General features: G+C 54.9%; 1 protein-coding gene across 1 annotated transcript in view; it reads right to left on the minus strand.

Moving 5' to 3' along the window:
• The window catches only part of Cacna1h (calcium voltage-gated channel subunit alpha1 H), a 57,679-nt gene extending 41,181 nt beyond the window's left edge, over positions 1 to 16,498 (minus strand). The window contains 1 exon segment of the mRNA NM_153814.2: positions 16,173 to 16,498. Coding sequence (NP_722521.1) covers positions 16,173 to 16,471 — 299 coding nt within the window. The 5' untranslated portion in view covers positions 16,472 to 16,498.
• Between the last annotated feature and the right edge of the window lie 139 nt (positions 16,499 to 16,637).

Consider the following 16,637-nt stretch of genomic DNA (forward strand, 5'->3'; position numbering starts at 1 on the left):
AAGAGGTGAAGAGCAGGAACCAGGAGGGGCAGCAGTGGGAACACAGCACCTTCTGCCTGAGCTGTGGCTTTGGAAGTCCAAGTTCAAGAGCATCTGGTAGTCAGGGGAGTTTCTGTATCCCTCTGCCACATCCTGTCCTGCCTTTCTGACCTGAACACCTACAGCACTGTTCCAATGGGATCAGGGGGCAGTCCCCAGGAGGGAGGGGCTCTATGGTGCAACTTGGACAGAGGGGCAGTCAGTGTCTCAGGGTGCCAGGCTGTGGAAAGAGCTTCACTAGGGGTTACCTATGGGCTAAGAGGGTGAGCAGGCTTAACCAGGAAAGTCCTTTGGTGCCACAGGGGCTGAGGGTCAACAGGCGGGTCACTCTCCAGGTCAGAAGTGAAGAGTTGCTTCTGGTTGGGGGACAAGCAAACTCAAACACCCGGACACCATAGGGGCTCCATGCTATTATCTTCTGACTATGTGTTATGTTCGACACTGTCTCATGGGCCTGACCTTTGACCTCACCCCATCTGTCAGCCTTCTGTTTCCCCTAACACAGCAGAAAAATAAACCCTTGGCTACCAGCACACATCAGCAGACATAAGTCTTGGGCCACATGGCCCAGCAATGGAGACTCTGCTATTCTGTTGCACCAGGCCTAGAGGTGTAGACCCTCAGATCCCAGCTAACCAAGGGACGTGGGACTAGGTCCCAACAGCATCAGCTGCCACCATGGTCACCAGCTCCAAATCCAATATAACAAAATGATAAAAGACTACTCGAGTGAATGCCTCAGTCACAGGGGTCACATTGCTGCAGTGACTTAAAAAAAGAGGGATTGGGCTGATGTCCCTGAGTTGTTGGTGCTGGACCCCTGGGTCAACCCACCAGTTTCGGGTCTAGTCTAGCCCTTCACCATATCCATTCACCCAGTTCTCCACCAAGGCAGACACTAACCATCACAGGTTCTGAAACATGAGGTGTAAGCGGAAGCAACCCCAGTGAAATTATAAAGCACACCTGAGTGTGTCTCTGCGGGTGTTTCCAGAGATGACTACGTGGGGGCCATGTCTGGTATACAAGCAGCGCCATCCCATAGTTTGGGGACCCAAAGGAAGGAAGGTAAAACCTTCTGATGTTCATGAGTTATTTGTGCTCCCTGGCCTTCTCCACACACTCCCTGGATGGATGGATGGATGGATGGATGGATGGATGGATGGATGGATGGATGGATGGATGTGTGTGTGTGTGTGTGTGTGTGTGTGTGTGTGTCAGTTGACACAAACTGAAACTTTTGAAACCATGAACTAAAATCAGTCTTTCTCCTAATTTCTTTTCACATACTCAGTCATTTGTCGTAGAGACCCTGCCCCCCCAACAAAAAGACTCATGCAGGGGCCACAGATGTCCTGGAACAAAGGAGTCAGGTCACATGCTGACTCCTGGAGACACCAAGGCCTAGCTAGCATTGTGTGGCCATGTCATCCACCCTGGCCCTTCCCACCCACACCTTCGCCGCCTTCTACATCCACATCTTAGAAGCTGGGAGAGGCCTCCTGCCCAACGCCCTCCTGGAGGCCTCTTTGTGTCTGACCACCCCTTCCCTGCAGGCCTCTACAAGATGCCCTGAGAACGCAGGATGACCGTGGCCAGTAGTCAGCCCAGGAAGAGATCATTGGGTTGAGAAGCTGAAGGCCCAATGTCTGGTGTTTATGACTCCCCTGGGTGACATAGAACCTTCCCTTTGTCCTCTCATGGCTCCTCAACTATTTACTGCATAGCTGATCCCTCAAACTCAGGGACTCCCCGGCACTGCTCTCTGACCCGGCTGTGGGCAGGTTTAACCCACACAGCAGTTCTCCCAGACCCTGAAACCTTATCACACAGGTCACCTGGTGGGTGGGACACTAGGATTTAGGGTTTGTTTCTCCAAGACCCACAGAGCTCCATCAAGCTGGCAATCAGGGGCCAGAGAGGCCATGCACTTGGGTGGCAACTATCCGAGTGTGGTCCAATGAATCCTACTTTAGGCCCAGCATGTTCCTTGCCGGCCAGGATACTTCAGAGTAGGAACTCCGACCTACCCAGTCCATGTCACGTTCTCTCTCTAGCAAAGCCCGAGATGCTCTATCTGTTCTCCAAATTTTGGGGATCCCACGTGTGGCCCTAGAGGAACGGTGGTGCTCCAGGGAGCCTGGTGGGGCTGGGAGCAGCTAGGATCACAGTAAGAGGCTTTATGTAACCATAAACGGGCAGCTGGCTCCTAGGGCCAGGCCGGTAAACCAGGAGCTGGCTGGGGATTAGTGACAGGCGTTGCCACGGCAACCCGAAAAGAAGGAAGCATGCTTGGTCTGAGCATAGCTCAGCCTTCCTCTAGCTCTGCAAAGGTAAGAGGAAACCCCAGAGATTCATTAGCAACAGGTTCCCATGGCAACCTCACCAAGCTCATTAATAATTTTTTTTTTATTCCAAGTGTGGGTGTTGAAATCCTCCCGAGAATGAAGGGAGGGACGGATGCAGAGCAAACACACGCGCGCCAGCTACTCCTACCCACGGCCGAGACACCACCTGACAGTGACACCTGTCCCCACCCCAACCGGGAGCCGTGACCTAGCCGTTCCTCATAGCAGGGAGCAGTCAAGCTCAGGGACCACAGCCAAGACCCCAACTTGGGACCCTGCTACACACCAGACAAATGTCTTGTTAGGCCACCTTGGGGCCCAGACTCATAGGTGGGATAAAGGGTTAGCAAGTGGGGGTTGTTTTGTAAAGCCCCTGGAAGTTTCGCATGTGACCAAACGATGATCCTATGTGACCTGGCAATCCTATTCCTGCCGTCTATCCAGAAGGATGAAACCCAGAAAATCGAGTTGGTTTCGGAACCCGCCCATTCACTGCAGCATTTTCAGCCACGCACCTGGACGCGTGTCCGCGAACACAAAAAGCTCTAACTGCACCTTGGAAGGGTACCCATCAAAGAGAACTGGACACTGGGGCCAGCAGCGGTGAAACCAAACCTTGGGGTTTGGTTCACTGTACTCCATGCGACACACACAAGGGTGTGATCCCACTAAATGGTGCCTCCGGAAGAGGGAAAACAGGGACAAAGTGGGTGGTCAGCAGAGATGCATGGACATGGCGCTCTCTGCAGGGTGAGAAGTGCTCTGAAGCATACTGTAGCCATGGATGCCCAGGCGTAAGACCAGGGTGACAGACGCAGAGCACATAAGTTATGTGACGTGTGACCTACCCTAAGAGTCTAAGTAGTGTTGCGCTCAGTCTGCCAGTCCGGCACAGTAGCTGCTGCTGCTGTCTTCTCTGAGCCCCTGGTCCACGGTGAGACACACAGGGGCTTGGTGAGGTAAATAAGGTGCAGAGACTTAGGGATGTCCTGTGCCAGGCAGATGGGCAAGCAGGCAGGGGCTCTGGCCTTCTGCTCTGGACATGTGACTAAAGACCACTGACTTCTGGGACAAGCTGGGCCAGTAAGGAAGTTGGCAACATTCAGGGTCACCTAGCAAACTCCATGAAGCTCATGACACTCACACTGGGTCCCAGAGCACCTCCCGGGATAAAATGTGATCTCTCACCCACCATGCCACTGAGGCCGCTAGAGGCTTGATGTCTCCTTTATTGGTCCTTGCCAGGCCTCGAGAAAGCCATCAAGTAACCAGCAATTCACACACACACACACACACACACACACACACACACACACACCTCTCTCACAACCAGGGACACCACGCCCCCTTTCCAGCAAAGTGAAGACAAGGGAGTGGTCACAGAGATATGGCAACGCATAATCAAAAGGCAGAGACCAGGAGCCGTTTGCAGCCTGTGCCACACAGACACTCACACCCCACACTGTAATAACCGCCCAGTGCGTCAGGCCCAGACAGTCAATTTCCCAATTAGGAGCCATGAGCCCGCCCAGGCACAGGGGACAGTGGAATCCATTCTTTCACTGCAAATGGGAAGAAACCAGCTACCCCCCCCATACTCCATGAAAACCAGCAAGTCAGTGGGGGAAGGTCCAGGGGGGAGACCATCCTATTGTCGTGGTGAAGCAGGCAGAGCTACAAACAGTGTGCGCCTTGGGAAGGGTGGTACACACTGCCACCTGGGGATGGAGTTGGGACACATAGTGAATGACGAGGACTTGGGAGTGGGAAGAGATAGAATGGCTTGAAGGCTTCTCCCTCTGGGTCTCTGAATTCCTAAGGCTGACGCTCCAGTACTAGAGTGCCAAGCACCCCCACCCCGAGAAGCTCTACTGAACCAGGCCTTGGTGGGTAAGACTCTCTACCCCTTCCTAACATACACTCAGCCTCCCCCTCCCCGCCCTCCCCATGGCGTCATGCTGGTCGGACCTTGCTCCATTTGCTTGGTGACCCAGATCCCTATGTGGAGAAGCACAGGAGGTTCTGGAATATTATGGAAGAATGTGGCAGCAGGCCCAGTTTCTGACACAAACACCATGGCCTGGTATCTGCTACTGGTTGGTGAGCCTTTGTTCCCAGGCCCACCTGACAAACTTGTTCCCATCTGTCTGTCTGGCGCTGTCTGGCTTGGGGAACATTCCTTTTGATAATGGCACTTGAGAACACAATGGTTTGAGGGACTCATTCTTGGGCAGCGGCCTCACCTCCTAGACATCTGCCATCCCTACGACAACCCACAACCCGCTCCACGGGGAAGCCTTCAGACCACCCACCTCACCAACAGGTCAACACGACCGACCCCGTGTCACCCAAGAGTGTGTTTCATATCCTAGAATTTTCACAGAACCAAAATCACCTGGAGTCACTGCCTGGAGGGAGCTCCTGGTGGACACACATTAGGGGCGGGGCGGGGCAGAGGCACTGAAAGGAGGGAAAGCCATCAACATCCATGAGCTGGGAAAACACTAGGGAGCTGGAGTGACCTGTACTCAGAAACTCAACTGGGGCCACGAGCCACCCCATGCCTCGATACCTCCTAGCCCTGAGCTACAATGGCCCACACCCAGCTAGTCACTGGCAGTACAAGCAAACCCCACATAGACCAACCATATTGCACAAGGTCCTTTCTACAGGCTTCAGAAAGGCGTCTGGCAGGGTCTGTTAGGCAAAAACAATGAAGACACAGGACCAACTCTGGAGACCTCAGCAGGAGGTTGTGTCACCAACCACCTGGTCCCACCAAGGCTCCCTTAGAGGATGAGGTGGGGAGGCAGCAGCCAGTCCATGCCTACAGCCAGGACTGGCTGTGTCAGGGTTGTGAGTGGGGCTAGTCACTGGCAGTCCCAGGACTAGGAAAAAGGGCAGAGCTTGGTGGGCACAGTATCCACACGGGCCAAGCTGCGGAAGAATAAACTGAGACTCCGGTAGGTACTGGTAGCCGAATCATACACTCGGGTAGCATGTAATGGCCCATACACGCCCACTTCTCAGCTCACAGGACGGGGCCGAGGTGTTGCAAGTGGGTACCATTGTACCAGGTCAGGCACCAGAGGCCTTCCTGGAACCAGGGTCTGAAAGGCTAACCAGGGCTAACCAGAGATACGTCCACACAGCCTGTCAGATAGTGCTGATGACACCAATGAGGATCCCACACCCTGAGAAATGAGGGCCAGCTATGTCCACACTTGGTAGCCAAAGTCCTCTAAGCGCCCACGCTTGGGGTGAGCTCGTCGAATTCCTAAGACTTAAAAAGACGCAGGGGCTGGAGACAGGTCAGTTGGTAGAGTGCGTGCCTAGCATGCACAGAGCTCCAAGTCTGAGCCCCAACATCAGATGAATTAGGCATGGTGGTGCAGACCCATAATCCCAGCATTCGGTCCGGAAGAGGAAAAGTTCAAGGCCATCCTCAGTTACATATAAAGTCAAGGCCTGCCTGGGATACATGAGATTCTGCTTCAAAAGAAAGACCCTGGGATGGCTCTGCAGGTAACCACATATGCCACTCAGCCTCCAAGACCCACACCATGCAAGGTGAGATCCAACTCCCACAAGTTGTCCTCTGACCTCCGCAGGGGCAGTGGCGCGCGGGCGCGGGTGCACACGCACACATTCGTACGTAAGATACAATGAACAAATGCCCAAACCTGAGAGTCCTGGATTTTAAATAAAAAGCCACTCTTCATCCATGTTTCAGTGACTTTCCTGGTAGTTTCATTTGTATCTTTTGGTGGAAATGTTAATTCCACAGGGTACCCTGGGTTCCCAGCAGCAACAAGCCCCAGCCATGGAGCTGGCCTCTATCACCCACAGACAGCTAGGCATGGCTGGCTGTACCTACCCCAACTCCACATGGCCCCAGCACCTACAGCTGTTTCTTATTGGCCCCTCACTCCACAGTGATGAGAGAAAATGATGGTGGAGGATGGCACAATCGGCCACAGTTGTAGGACATGTGCAGGTCCCACCTAGTCACCACAGTGACACAGCAGGCCTAGGCCACCACTACCCCAGAAAGGACTGGAGCAAAATGTCCTACGGCCACCCTGAGCTTCGCCGAGTCCAGGGTGCGGTGGAGTGAGGGGGGATGCAGCAAGCGCCAACAGTCAGAGTGGAGGCCTCAGTCAGCCTTCCACACAGCCAGGGCAAGGGCAGGAGACGACTGGGCTTCCCTCAGCAGCCGGGGAAGAGCCTGTCCATTTTAATGAGGCACTAATGCAGGCTGACTCACCAACCGTTGGCCAGAGGCTGGACTGGCAACTGCGGCCAAAGACAAAGGGACATGATAGGGACATTGCCACGTGGTCCCCGCGTCTCTCTGTGCCTTCAAACAGCAGTGGCTGGGCATCTGGGCAGGGTTCTCATCCCTGTGTCAGGTTAAGCTGCTCCTAGGAGAACACCGATCAGGAATCCTAGGATTAGAACCCTTGGCCTGGAAAGATAGCAGGAGTCATCCTGCTGAAGAGCAGACATCCCAATATTGCTTCAACCCAAGGCCTTCTACAGGGTTCCTGGTTCTCAGCAAGCCCTCCACCACCTTCAGATGCGTGACAGGGGCCAGACACATCACAGACGGGGCCATGATATTTTAAATAGTGTATAGACCCTCCACTTGCAGGCTATCTCTCCTGATTGACACACAGAACAAAGAGGTTGGGGTTCATGAACCCCCAAAATCTTGAGAGTCAGTTTTCCTCAAGGCAGAAGCACATGGCCACTAGACAGGAGGTGCCCAAGTCAGCTTCAAGGCTGACCACACTTTCACATAATAACCACACAAACACCTCAAGGTTCTCACTCTTGGGCTAAAGCTATTCCCCCTCCAGCTATCCCTGTTCAAATCCACCCGATGTCTTTTTAACCTGATCACTATCCAATGGTCAGCTTAGGAGAGTAGGGCCTAACTGTCCCCGGGAGAAACCTAATGGACCATAATGTCCTTCTCTGCATTCTCTTGAGATGGAGCTGGAAGCTGGGGGCAGGGTGCAGCTTCTGACTAGAGCAATTTCCTCCCTGGCCATCTGGGGTCAACACTCCTCTCCATGGACACCAAGAGGGAGATGGCCCTGCTCCTCTGGGGACAACTAGAACAGCTAGAGACAAGTGACATCTGAAGTCTTAGGGTTCTGGGAATCTAAACATCGGCGTTCACAGTAAAGTGGTTTTTGTCTGATGTTTCGACTTTTCTGCTCAAAACCTAAGCAAAGACAACCGGGATACAAAGAGGGTTGAGGAATCCCAGGAGTATCTCCTCAGCAGGCTCCCTCATGGGCAGAATGGTCCGATTTGTAAAAACTCACCAGAGACTCCCATTTTTGGACTGACCTTCAGGGCATCTTCTAGAAAGTCCCTGGGCTGGATCAGAGTGGTTCAGATCTCCCTAGAAACACACCAGACACCTGCAGTAGCCTCTGGGAGGGGCCTCTGACCAGAACAAGGAGCCCCATGCCCAGCCTGACTGGCCGACCAGGCGGTCAGAACGACCAATTTCATGGCTGATTTTCTCCTCTCCCTAGGAGGCCCACCTCTTCTCCAAGAGCCTGACACTGAGCATCTGATTTATCCCAAGTGGCCACCTCCAGTTAGCACATCGCAGCCTCCTGCCTAGAGCTGCTCGTCTCCCTCCAGGAGCAGGGTGTGCTATCTGGGAAAGGCTCATTCAGGCGTGCACGCATAGAAGGGGCACACTTTGCCGTGTGGGCAAGCATGCCACCAGCTGGGCTAAGGTTCTGTGTCTTTGTCAAAAGCACCAAAGGCCAGCGGCCTCAAACAACACGAACTTACTCCTACTCTGTCTGGGCTCCAAGTCCCCAGTCCCGGCCTCAGCAGGGACTGCTTATCTCCAAGGTTCTGGGGAGGCTGTGCCTGGCCTTCTACAACTCCTGGTGTGAGCGACAGTCCTTGTGTTCCATGGCTGTGGCCATGCTGCTTCAGGTTCTTCCTCTCACAGTTGCCACACAGTCTATCCTCTCCCCAAGAGACTCCCATCACTGGGTCTGAGGCACCCAGTCCAACCTATCCCTCAGATCAGTTACAACTCACATCTGAACATGTCCCATCGCCAAACAGGGGCAGCCTCGCAATTCTGCTGGTCATGGATTCTGAAGGGGACAACATTCAGCCCAACACAGGGAAGGAAGCATCACCAGTATAGCCCTCCCTTGTTGCTCAGCTAGAGGCCACAGGGCCACAGGGGAGAAAACCGAGGCCCGAAAGGTGATCTGTCCACAGAAACAATGCAATTCTGGTACCTCTTCCACAACGCCAACTTTGGAGGCCCCTCAAGTCTGCTTACACCACTCCCACTATTTTCCAGAAAATCCACTGAATCCTTTGGTTTTTGTCACCATGGGCCAGAGTATATGGGCCAACATGACAAGACCCAGGGAACCCAGGTGCTACTCAGAGCCAACCGGAGTTCCTACCGCGTACCTGCTGCACCTGCCCTGTGTACAACAGACCTGGCCAACAGTCTCTCGCCCTGCACCACATCCAGCCACTGCACCTGCCCATTCTGCACCCTGCCCCCAACTACTCTGTACACACAAGCCTCAGAGTCGACTAGGCTGCTAACCTTCCTGCAGCTACAGGGACCTAGTACTCAAAAAGTTCCAGTTCCTCCAACTGTAAAGGTCACTGTCCCCTAACACAGTGTCAGGGTACCTCCTTTAATCTTCACACCCAGAACTGGCCCCACCCCCCACCCCATACCAAGAGCCTCACCAGGTAGAGACAGGTAAAGCCGGCCAGAACAAAGTGGGGTGGGCACAGCAATCTGCCCTTATACCTTTGAAGCCCCTTCCCCAGGCCACTGTCCCAGCTGCACCAACCTGGAGCACAGCTTGTGGAGGGGACGACATTAGCAAAGTCCAGAGAGAAGAGGACAGAGCAACCAAGCCAATCCCTGTGCCTGCCAGGAACATCCTGTGTGCTGCCAGGGCCGGGCCATGCCGGGATGCAACAGCCATCCCTTTCCATCTAGCCAGGCAGGGGTTGTGGTTCCCGGGACTGGCCTGTTCTCCAGCCCCAAACAGGTCCTCTGCCTATGGCCTGCTGCAGGGCTGGCCAGACAAGAGGCTGAGGCTCCATGCTGGTGCCAGGGTGATGAAACATTGACTCTGTACCTAATGCTCACATACAAGGAACCCATTTTTGTGCCTTGGTTACTTCCCTTGTGAAACAACACAGAAGTTCCAAGGGACACAAACAGCAAAGGGTGAAGAGACCTGACTAAGACCAGGCAGGACTGAGGCCTTGCCCATGGGTCTCTGCTCCGGAGATGGTGAGCATAGGTGCAGGGATGGTGTGCCTGGTGGACCCCCTCCAACTTGGGCAGCCACCGTTAACTGCCTTAATCTTAGGGGAACCCTCAACTCTTAGAGCACAGGGAAGGCTTCTAAGTCCAGGCTCCAACTTTGGCCGAGACTTGGATAGCCTATGCGTTTAAAAAAAAAAAAAAAGAGTTCTCTGGGACCCCTGAAATCCTCCTGCAACCAAGGTCAGTCTGTGCTGGACCAGGAGGCACTGGTTCCTGACTGTCCAGGGCTCCTCTACCCAAAGCTCACACATCCTGGCAGGGCTGGAAGCAGCCATTATGCAGAGACTGGTGTTCCCCACTCTAGCATCTAATCAGCCTATTCCTCAGCTGTCCTTGATATCTGCCCCTGCCGACAGAACCCCAATCTCCCTGCCAGCCTGTAGCTTCACCTCCCCCCACCCTTGCCAGTCTCAGTGCCTGGAGCAATTGAAGAAGCCAGAAGACACCAGCCATAGCAGACACGGCAGGCACGGTTCAAGCCTGCTCCATAAGGCCCTCCCTGAGAAAATGGTGAGTGGCTTGAGAATCTAGCCTCCATCATTCCAGGCAGGCACGACACACTGGGTATGGTACCCAGACCTTCTGCCAACTCTCTTGAGCTGGTGATGGGTCGGAGGGCCAGTAGGGTCCTTTTCTTCTGCATCCCTGGCTCCCTGGACTACATCCTGTCTGTGCCTGTGTCCCTTACCTTTCATCAAGGACCCAGCCCTACACCACAACACCACACCTTGCCTCTGCCCAGGGCTATGGCCTTAAATCCCAGGCTTAGAAATTTAACCTAGGAAATTTCTTAGGGGTGCTCCAAGTTAGGCCAAGACTAACCACCCAGGAGAAGAGAGAAGGTTAAGGCCTCCCAAGGTAGGAAAGAACATTTTGAGTCAGGTCCCAAGAGCTGCTGCCCCCTCCCCAGCAGGCTCAGCTCAGCACCAGGGCCAACATCTGCATAAACAAAGGTAACGGATTTGCACGCCTGACCTTGACTGCTCAAGCCTGAGGATTGGACTTGGCCACAGGCCACTGCTCTGGATTCATCCCTGTTTGACAGGCTGCCCCATCCCCCGCATTCTTCCACATCCTGACCCTGAATGGGGCGTCTGCCAGCGGCACTGGGAGCCAGGCCCACTGCACACGAGGAAGCAAAGGGAGCTCCCAGACCACCCTGTGTGCTCCTGCAGGCCACGGAGACACCCGAAGCCTGCATCAGTGGCTTCCTCTACCAGCATGGTGCTGGGGTGTCTCAGCCTGCTATACAGGCCAAGCCTCCAAAACATGAGGACACCAGCACCCACTTCTCAGACCTTGTACTGCAGTCCTCCTCACCTCTATTTCCTACTGGGCTGGGTTCCAACACTGCCCTCTTCCTGAGGAAGGGTCCAAAGCCTGATCAGGGAGCACAGTGGATTCCTGAGTTCCCAGGTCAGCCTATCCACTCCTCTCAGATATCCCAGTTCTCCATCTCACCTCACATTCCCACACTGCTAACAGCAAGCTCTAGGGATCCAAAGCCCTCTCCACCATATCCCCTTCTGCCTCAGACCACTTACCTTACCTCAGGAACAGAACCATGGCACTTGCTACCCTGTCTGGTCCTTCTACTGGCCTCCTCTCACACAGACAGAGTGGTCACCAAGTAGCTACCACCTCCCTGGTCCTAGCACCAGCAGCCTCTAGTCCAGACCCCACCGGCCACAGGCACAAGGACCGCTGAATTCCAAATGGTCCTGTTGAGGAGACCTTTGCTGAATGAAGTAGCCAAGGCCACTGGTATTAGGAGCCCTCCCTTCACAACTTCTCCCCAACCCAGGGGGTTCAAGGATCAATCAGGGAAGGTACACGTCAAGAATGAGGGGTGTATGGGGGTCTGCTATGGTCTCCACGTAGCTGATGGCCAGGCTCTTCTGTCCCCTTGAGGTGCTGAGACTATCAGAAAGTGGCACTGGGTTTGGTCAACACCAGGGTGATTAGGAACAAGCAGGCTAAGGCCTGGTACAAGGAGTCACCATCCACTGGCAACACAAGTGAGCCTGGGGCCACCTCCCCCAGGGTGCCAGGATGCAAGTGTGTGATGTATTAGTTAGGAAGATGATGTCTTAATTAAGAGGGCAAGACTGTCAGTCCACCTGGACACAGCCTTGACGCTACACAGCCATCCCTGAGCCACACATGCAGAACTGGGAGGCACAGTCCCTACAAGCAGAGCCTGTCCTGGACTAAGCTTCCAATCCTTATGTGTACCCTGCTGTCCTTCAACAGGACACGCTCGGCCTCACTGGCGTCATGCCCGTTCCGTGAAGGGATGAGACAGGAAAAGTGACATCACATGGGTGTGTCGCCTCCGTGATGAAAGTATGAATGACTCTCCAAAGAAAAGTTTAGGGAGACCCTGTCCTGGGGGACATCCATCTGGCGGTCCTTCCCAATATCTCACCAACTACGGCTATCTCCCCTGTACCAAACAAGTCCCGGAGCCACGGTGTGCCCTCAGCCAGACAAAGCATGAAGGACACCTGCTCCGGATTCCCACTGGGTAGGTGTTAGCAAGGCGCTCCCAAAGTTGTCCTGAAACTCCTCTCCCAACAATGACCTGCACTGGCTAAACGCTCAGCTCGAGGACCTTAGGGAAGGCTGACTCCTGAAATGTGGGGCCAACGTCCCTAGGTAGGTAAGAGTAAGAGTGCCTGTCAAGACCCTGGAAGCTGGTGCTTCTCTGATCCACATCCCATAATCCTAACTGGGTCAGCGCGGTAGATATGGAAGGAGCCAGCAGTGACTCTGTCTGGCCAGAGTCTCCAGAGTCCAGAGAAGCTGGCGAGGACAGTAGGGGAAGACTCAGGAGGTCTCCGGTTACGGATAGGGAGGCTTAGGAGGGAGCAACCCTCCCACCAAGAACGCTTAGAGGATCCTCACGAGACCACAACATTCCTCAAGCAGAGTACCAGCCAAGGCCACAGAAGCCTTTGCTACTTAGTATTCCTGGCTCAGAATTCAGGCCCAATAGTCCCTAGAGGCCCAGTAAACGTGCACACCCCTCCCCCCCAAACCCTCCAGCAATCAACACGGTTCCCGAGAACCAGTTTAGATGCTCTAAAGCAGCAGTGATGGACCCTTCTCAAAGTTTAAGAAACAGGCCAAGCCAGAGGCAAGGGCAGGACTGACTGTCTCCTCACCCCTAAGACCAGCACCCTGTCCATCTTCACTGGGGACATGCACGCCTGAACCAGGTACTGGCAGCCACCCTGGAGCAGCTTGCCCTGGGCATCTCAAAGCATCCATTTTTAAGAGACGGCATACACACTTACTTAGGCTTGTCTAGCCAAGGGTTCAACAAATGTGTGAGCTTCCAAGCTGGGTTTGGCCCAAGCAGCTCCTCTTCACCTACATGACCTTGACATGCCCTTCATTTTCTGTCAGTTATGGGGGGAGGAGCAGTTAAAGGGGATCCCCCTAAAGATTGTCCCCTCTAAATACCCCAGATTTCCTCCTAGATCCTCAGTACCTATCGCTCACTCTCCTAGCTGACACAGGCCAGCTGGATGCCCACTCCTGAGCTTCACGCCCCTGAGAGGCCCCACCTTCCCTTGCTGGGGCAGGCAGCTGCACTGCAGGCAGTTCTGGGTCAGGAGCCTGGGGTGGGGTGGGGTGGGGGAGCCGGGGCAGAACATAACCCAGTGGAGCAGGCTACAACACACGGGTCCCACCCACCTTCCTCTATAAATAAGCCTGTGTAGGAGAAACAGCGCTCTCCCCAAAAGTTCCAGCCCGATTGTATTTTTAAAGAGGGAACTAAATCAATAAAGACAAAGGCTGTCCTTGGAGGCTCCTTTGCCACACGGATGGGAGACACCATCCATGTAGAACTGGGACTATGTTTATGTTGGTACCTCCCGCTAGCCACATGAGAGTTCCAGGAAGGTCCGAGACTGGAAGAAAGTACTTTCCTATGTTCTGACAGCCAATAGAAGCCCAGCCATGGCTGGCAAGGGATCTGCTGGGAGCCGGCAGCTGCTTCTCAGAGCAAAGGTTCACCTGAGCAAAGCTGGCTTTCCTCCCTCTAGGAAAGACAAAAGGTCCTGCTGACACTATGTCTACCTGCAGGGGAACACTGAGGGCCAGGAAACACTCTAGCCACAGGGCACTCACTACACAGTCCCTTGTAAAATCCTGGCCATGCCAATCATCCAGGCTCCCCTGCCTCATACAAAGCCACCCCCACCCAATGCCCAGGAATGTAAAGAGCCTCAAAGAGCTCAGAAAGCCTCGGCCCACATGGGCTTCCCCAGTAAGCTGATCCCCCGCCTGCCCGGGCTTGCAGCTTATTTTAGGATCTCCCGGAGGCCCAGGTTCACACCCCTACTCCTGAGCCTAGCATCTGCTGTGGGGTCAGACCCATCCCCATGTGGCCAGGGCTCTGAACCCACCCCACTGGACAGATGCAGAGTGCTGACAAGGCCAAATAATCTGGAAAACCAGCTCTTTATAGAGCATCTCCCTAGCCTGAGGATACAAAGAATCCTTGGGTTTCAGAAGTAGGAGAATCAAACTCCTAAGGTACACGCGGCAAGAAGATGGGGGTGTGGCAGGCCTCCTGGAAACAGTCAACAGCTCCAGGACAAGGATGTATGTGTGTATATGTTTCTCTACCTTGTGTGTTTAACTGTATAAACCTGCAGGGATAGCATGGCAATCTCTCCCTCAGCTGAGAGCTCCACTCACCGACCTGCCCACTCACCCAGCCCTGATAACACCCAAGTCTCTCTTAGGTCTACAAGGGCACCTTCCACTTGAGGTCACACAGTCAGCTCAGGTCAGGTGGCAATGCTAGCTCCATAGGCCTTGAGGGCTCAGTCTACCTGCGTGAGCCATCCGGTCCCCCACCTTCCCTGAACGCAGCAACACAAACAATCTTGTTAGAAGTCCTCGGGGACACAGCAGCCAGAGAACCAGGGTCAGCCTCAGACTCCTATGCAGCCACATCCTGGCCATCAGGAGAGCAGGTCTAGACCCGCTCCACTCTTCTGATTTGTACCGCTTGGAAACAACAAACTCAGGTGTTAACACAGGGCTGGCCTTTGTCACCTCCCCAAGGTCCACAGTAGCACTGTCCGGTGGCCCACGACTATGCCCTGCCACACCACTTCTCTACCAAAACCAAGTGATCCAGTCACCTCCCATCTAAATCCTGCAGAGGGGACAAACTGACAGCTGGCATACAAGGTCACCCTGTTCCTGCACAGGGGGCTAGTCAACCCAGAGGAGGCCCACCACGGGCAGTCACTACAGTCAACAGCAAAGGACGAAGGCAGCAGGCAGTGAAGGCCAAGCCGGAGCCCTGGGACCACCAGCCTCCTTTATAAGCAGAGAAAAATCTGACTCACCCAATGTTTGGATTGGAGTGAAAAGAAACACGGGCTTTATTACTTTTTTTGGTACAGATTTCTCTTTTGTATTTAATATTTATACAGTTAAACACACAAGGTAGAGAAACATATACACACATTGCTCATTTTGCCTCTGTCTCTGACTCTGCAGAAGAGTGTTTATGGGCCCATGTCAACTCCCCTTGGCCCTCCACCCACCCAGCCCAGGAAGGAAGCAGCAGCACCCACAGCCTAGCCTATACTGGTGACCAGCTCCGAGGAGTTGCTGGGGGGCAGGGGGGGATAACAGGCATTATTTCAGCTCTTCTCTGAGCCTACCAGGGTAAGCCCCGAACGGCCACCTGCTCGGGGGCCAGAAGCCCCCTTTGCACCCCAGAAATGTCTCCAGCACTGACCAAACACTGTTCTGGAAGCTTCTGTGAAAGTCTGTGACCTGGGGGGGGGGAGGTGCAATCCCTTTCTCTCTACCCAGGCAATTGTGGAGAAGGGGGTCGGGATCAAAGCTAGATGCCTCCCTGCCCCCCCTCCACCCCCAGCTGCGCATGACTTAAATCAGCCCCTGAACAGACTTCAGCCTGGAAGAGTGAGTTCTCAAACCAACGTCACTCCGCGGAGAACTAAGGACCAGCCCTGCCCGGAACACAGCGCCCACAGAGCAAGTGGAAACTTTCTCCCTTTCCGGCCCCCCAGACTCCAGTAAGGGTCTTCACACAGGTTCAGGTATTCGTTTGGAAAGCTAAGAAGGCGGGGATTCCCATCCCCCTTCTCTCCCCCCTCCCGCCCCGGTAGGACGCCAAGAGTTAACTACCTTTCGTCCCCTTGCGAGCCGGCGGCATCCTCGCCGCTTCTGCCCATACACTCCCGTCCCGAGGTGCCTCTGAACCCAGATTCCATGGGCAAGTTCTGAGGCTAACCTTACCATCTCTGAGAAGAACGCTGCCTTAGCACCCCTATCCAGTCCGCGCCGGATCCCACAAGCCGGGGTTCACAGGGTGTACGCAGAGGGAGTCCCACACCCCAGTCCCCAGCGCCCTGACAACCCTGTAAGGATATGGGTTACAAACCAGTCGGAGGCACCAGCTGCGCGGCCGCGTGGTTTGCCCGAGGCAGAAGAAGACTGTGGCAGCCAGAGCTGGGTATGGGACCGGCTGTTCCTCGTCGGCGCCCAGGTCCGCACCACACTCGGTCCCTGGGCTCTCGGGAGCCAACACGCCCGACCCGGATCCTCCCTGCTCCTCGCGCCCCGGCGCCCCAGGGCTCGCTGGGGAAGCCCTCACCGGCGCTGCAGGGGCCGGCGGCGAAGCGCCCAGGGGCACCCGGACTTCGTCCGCTGCCAGCGTGCCCTCGGTCATGGTGGCGGAGGGCAGCACCTGCGGAGAGAGGGCAGGAGGTGACCCTGGCCCAGGAACGACGCCCCCGCCCCGCCTCAGGCGGAGCGGAGCTGCGGGAACAGCCGCGGCCGCCGGGATGTCTTTGTCTCTCCTTATTAGAGACAAATGCGCCCCCCGCCCCCTCCCG

The sequence above is a fragment of the Rattus norvegicus genome, chromosome 10 (genome assembly GCF_021556685.1).
Source record: "Rattus norvegicus strain SHRSP/BbbUtx chromosome 10, alternate assembly SHRSP_T2T, whole genome shotgun sequence".
In the NCBI taxonomy this organism is placed as follows: Eukaryota; Metazoa; Chordata; class Mammalia; order Rodentia; family Muridae; genus Rattus; species Rattus norvegicus.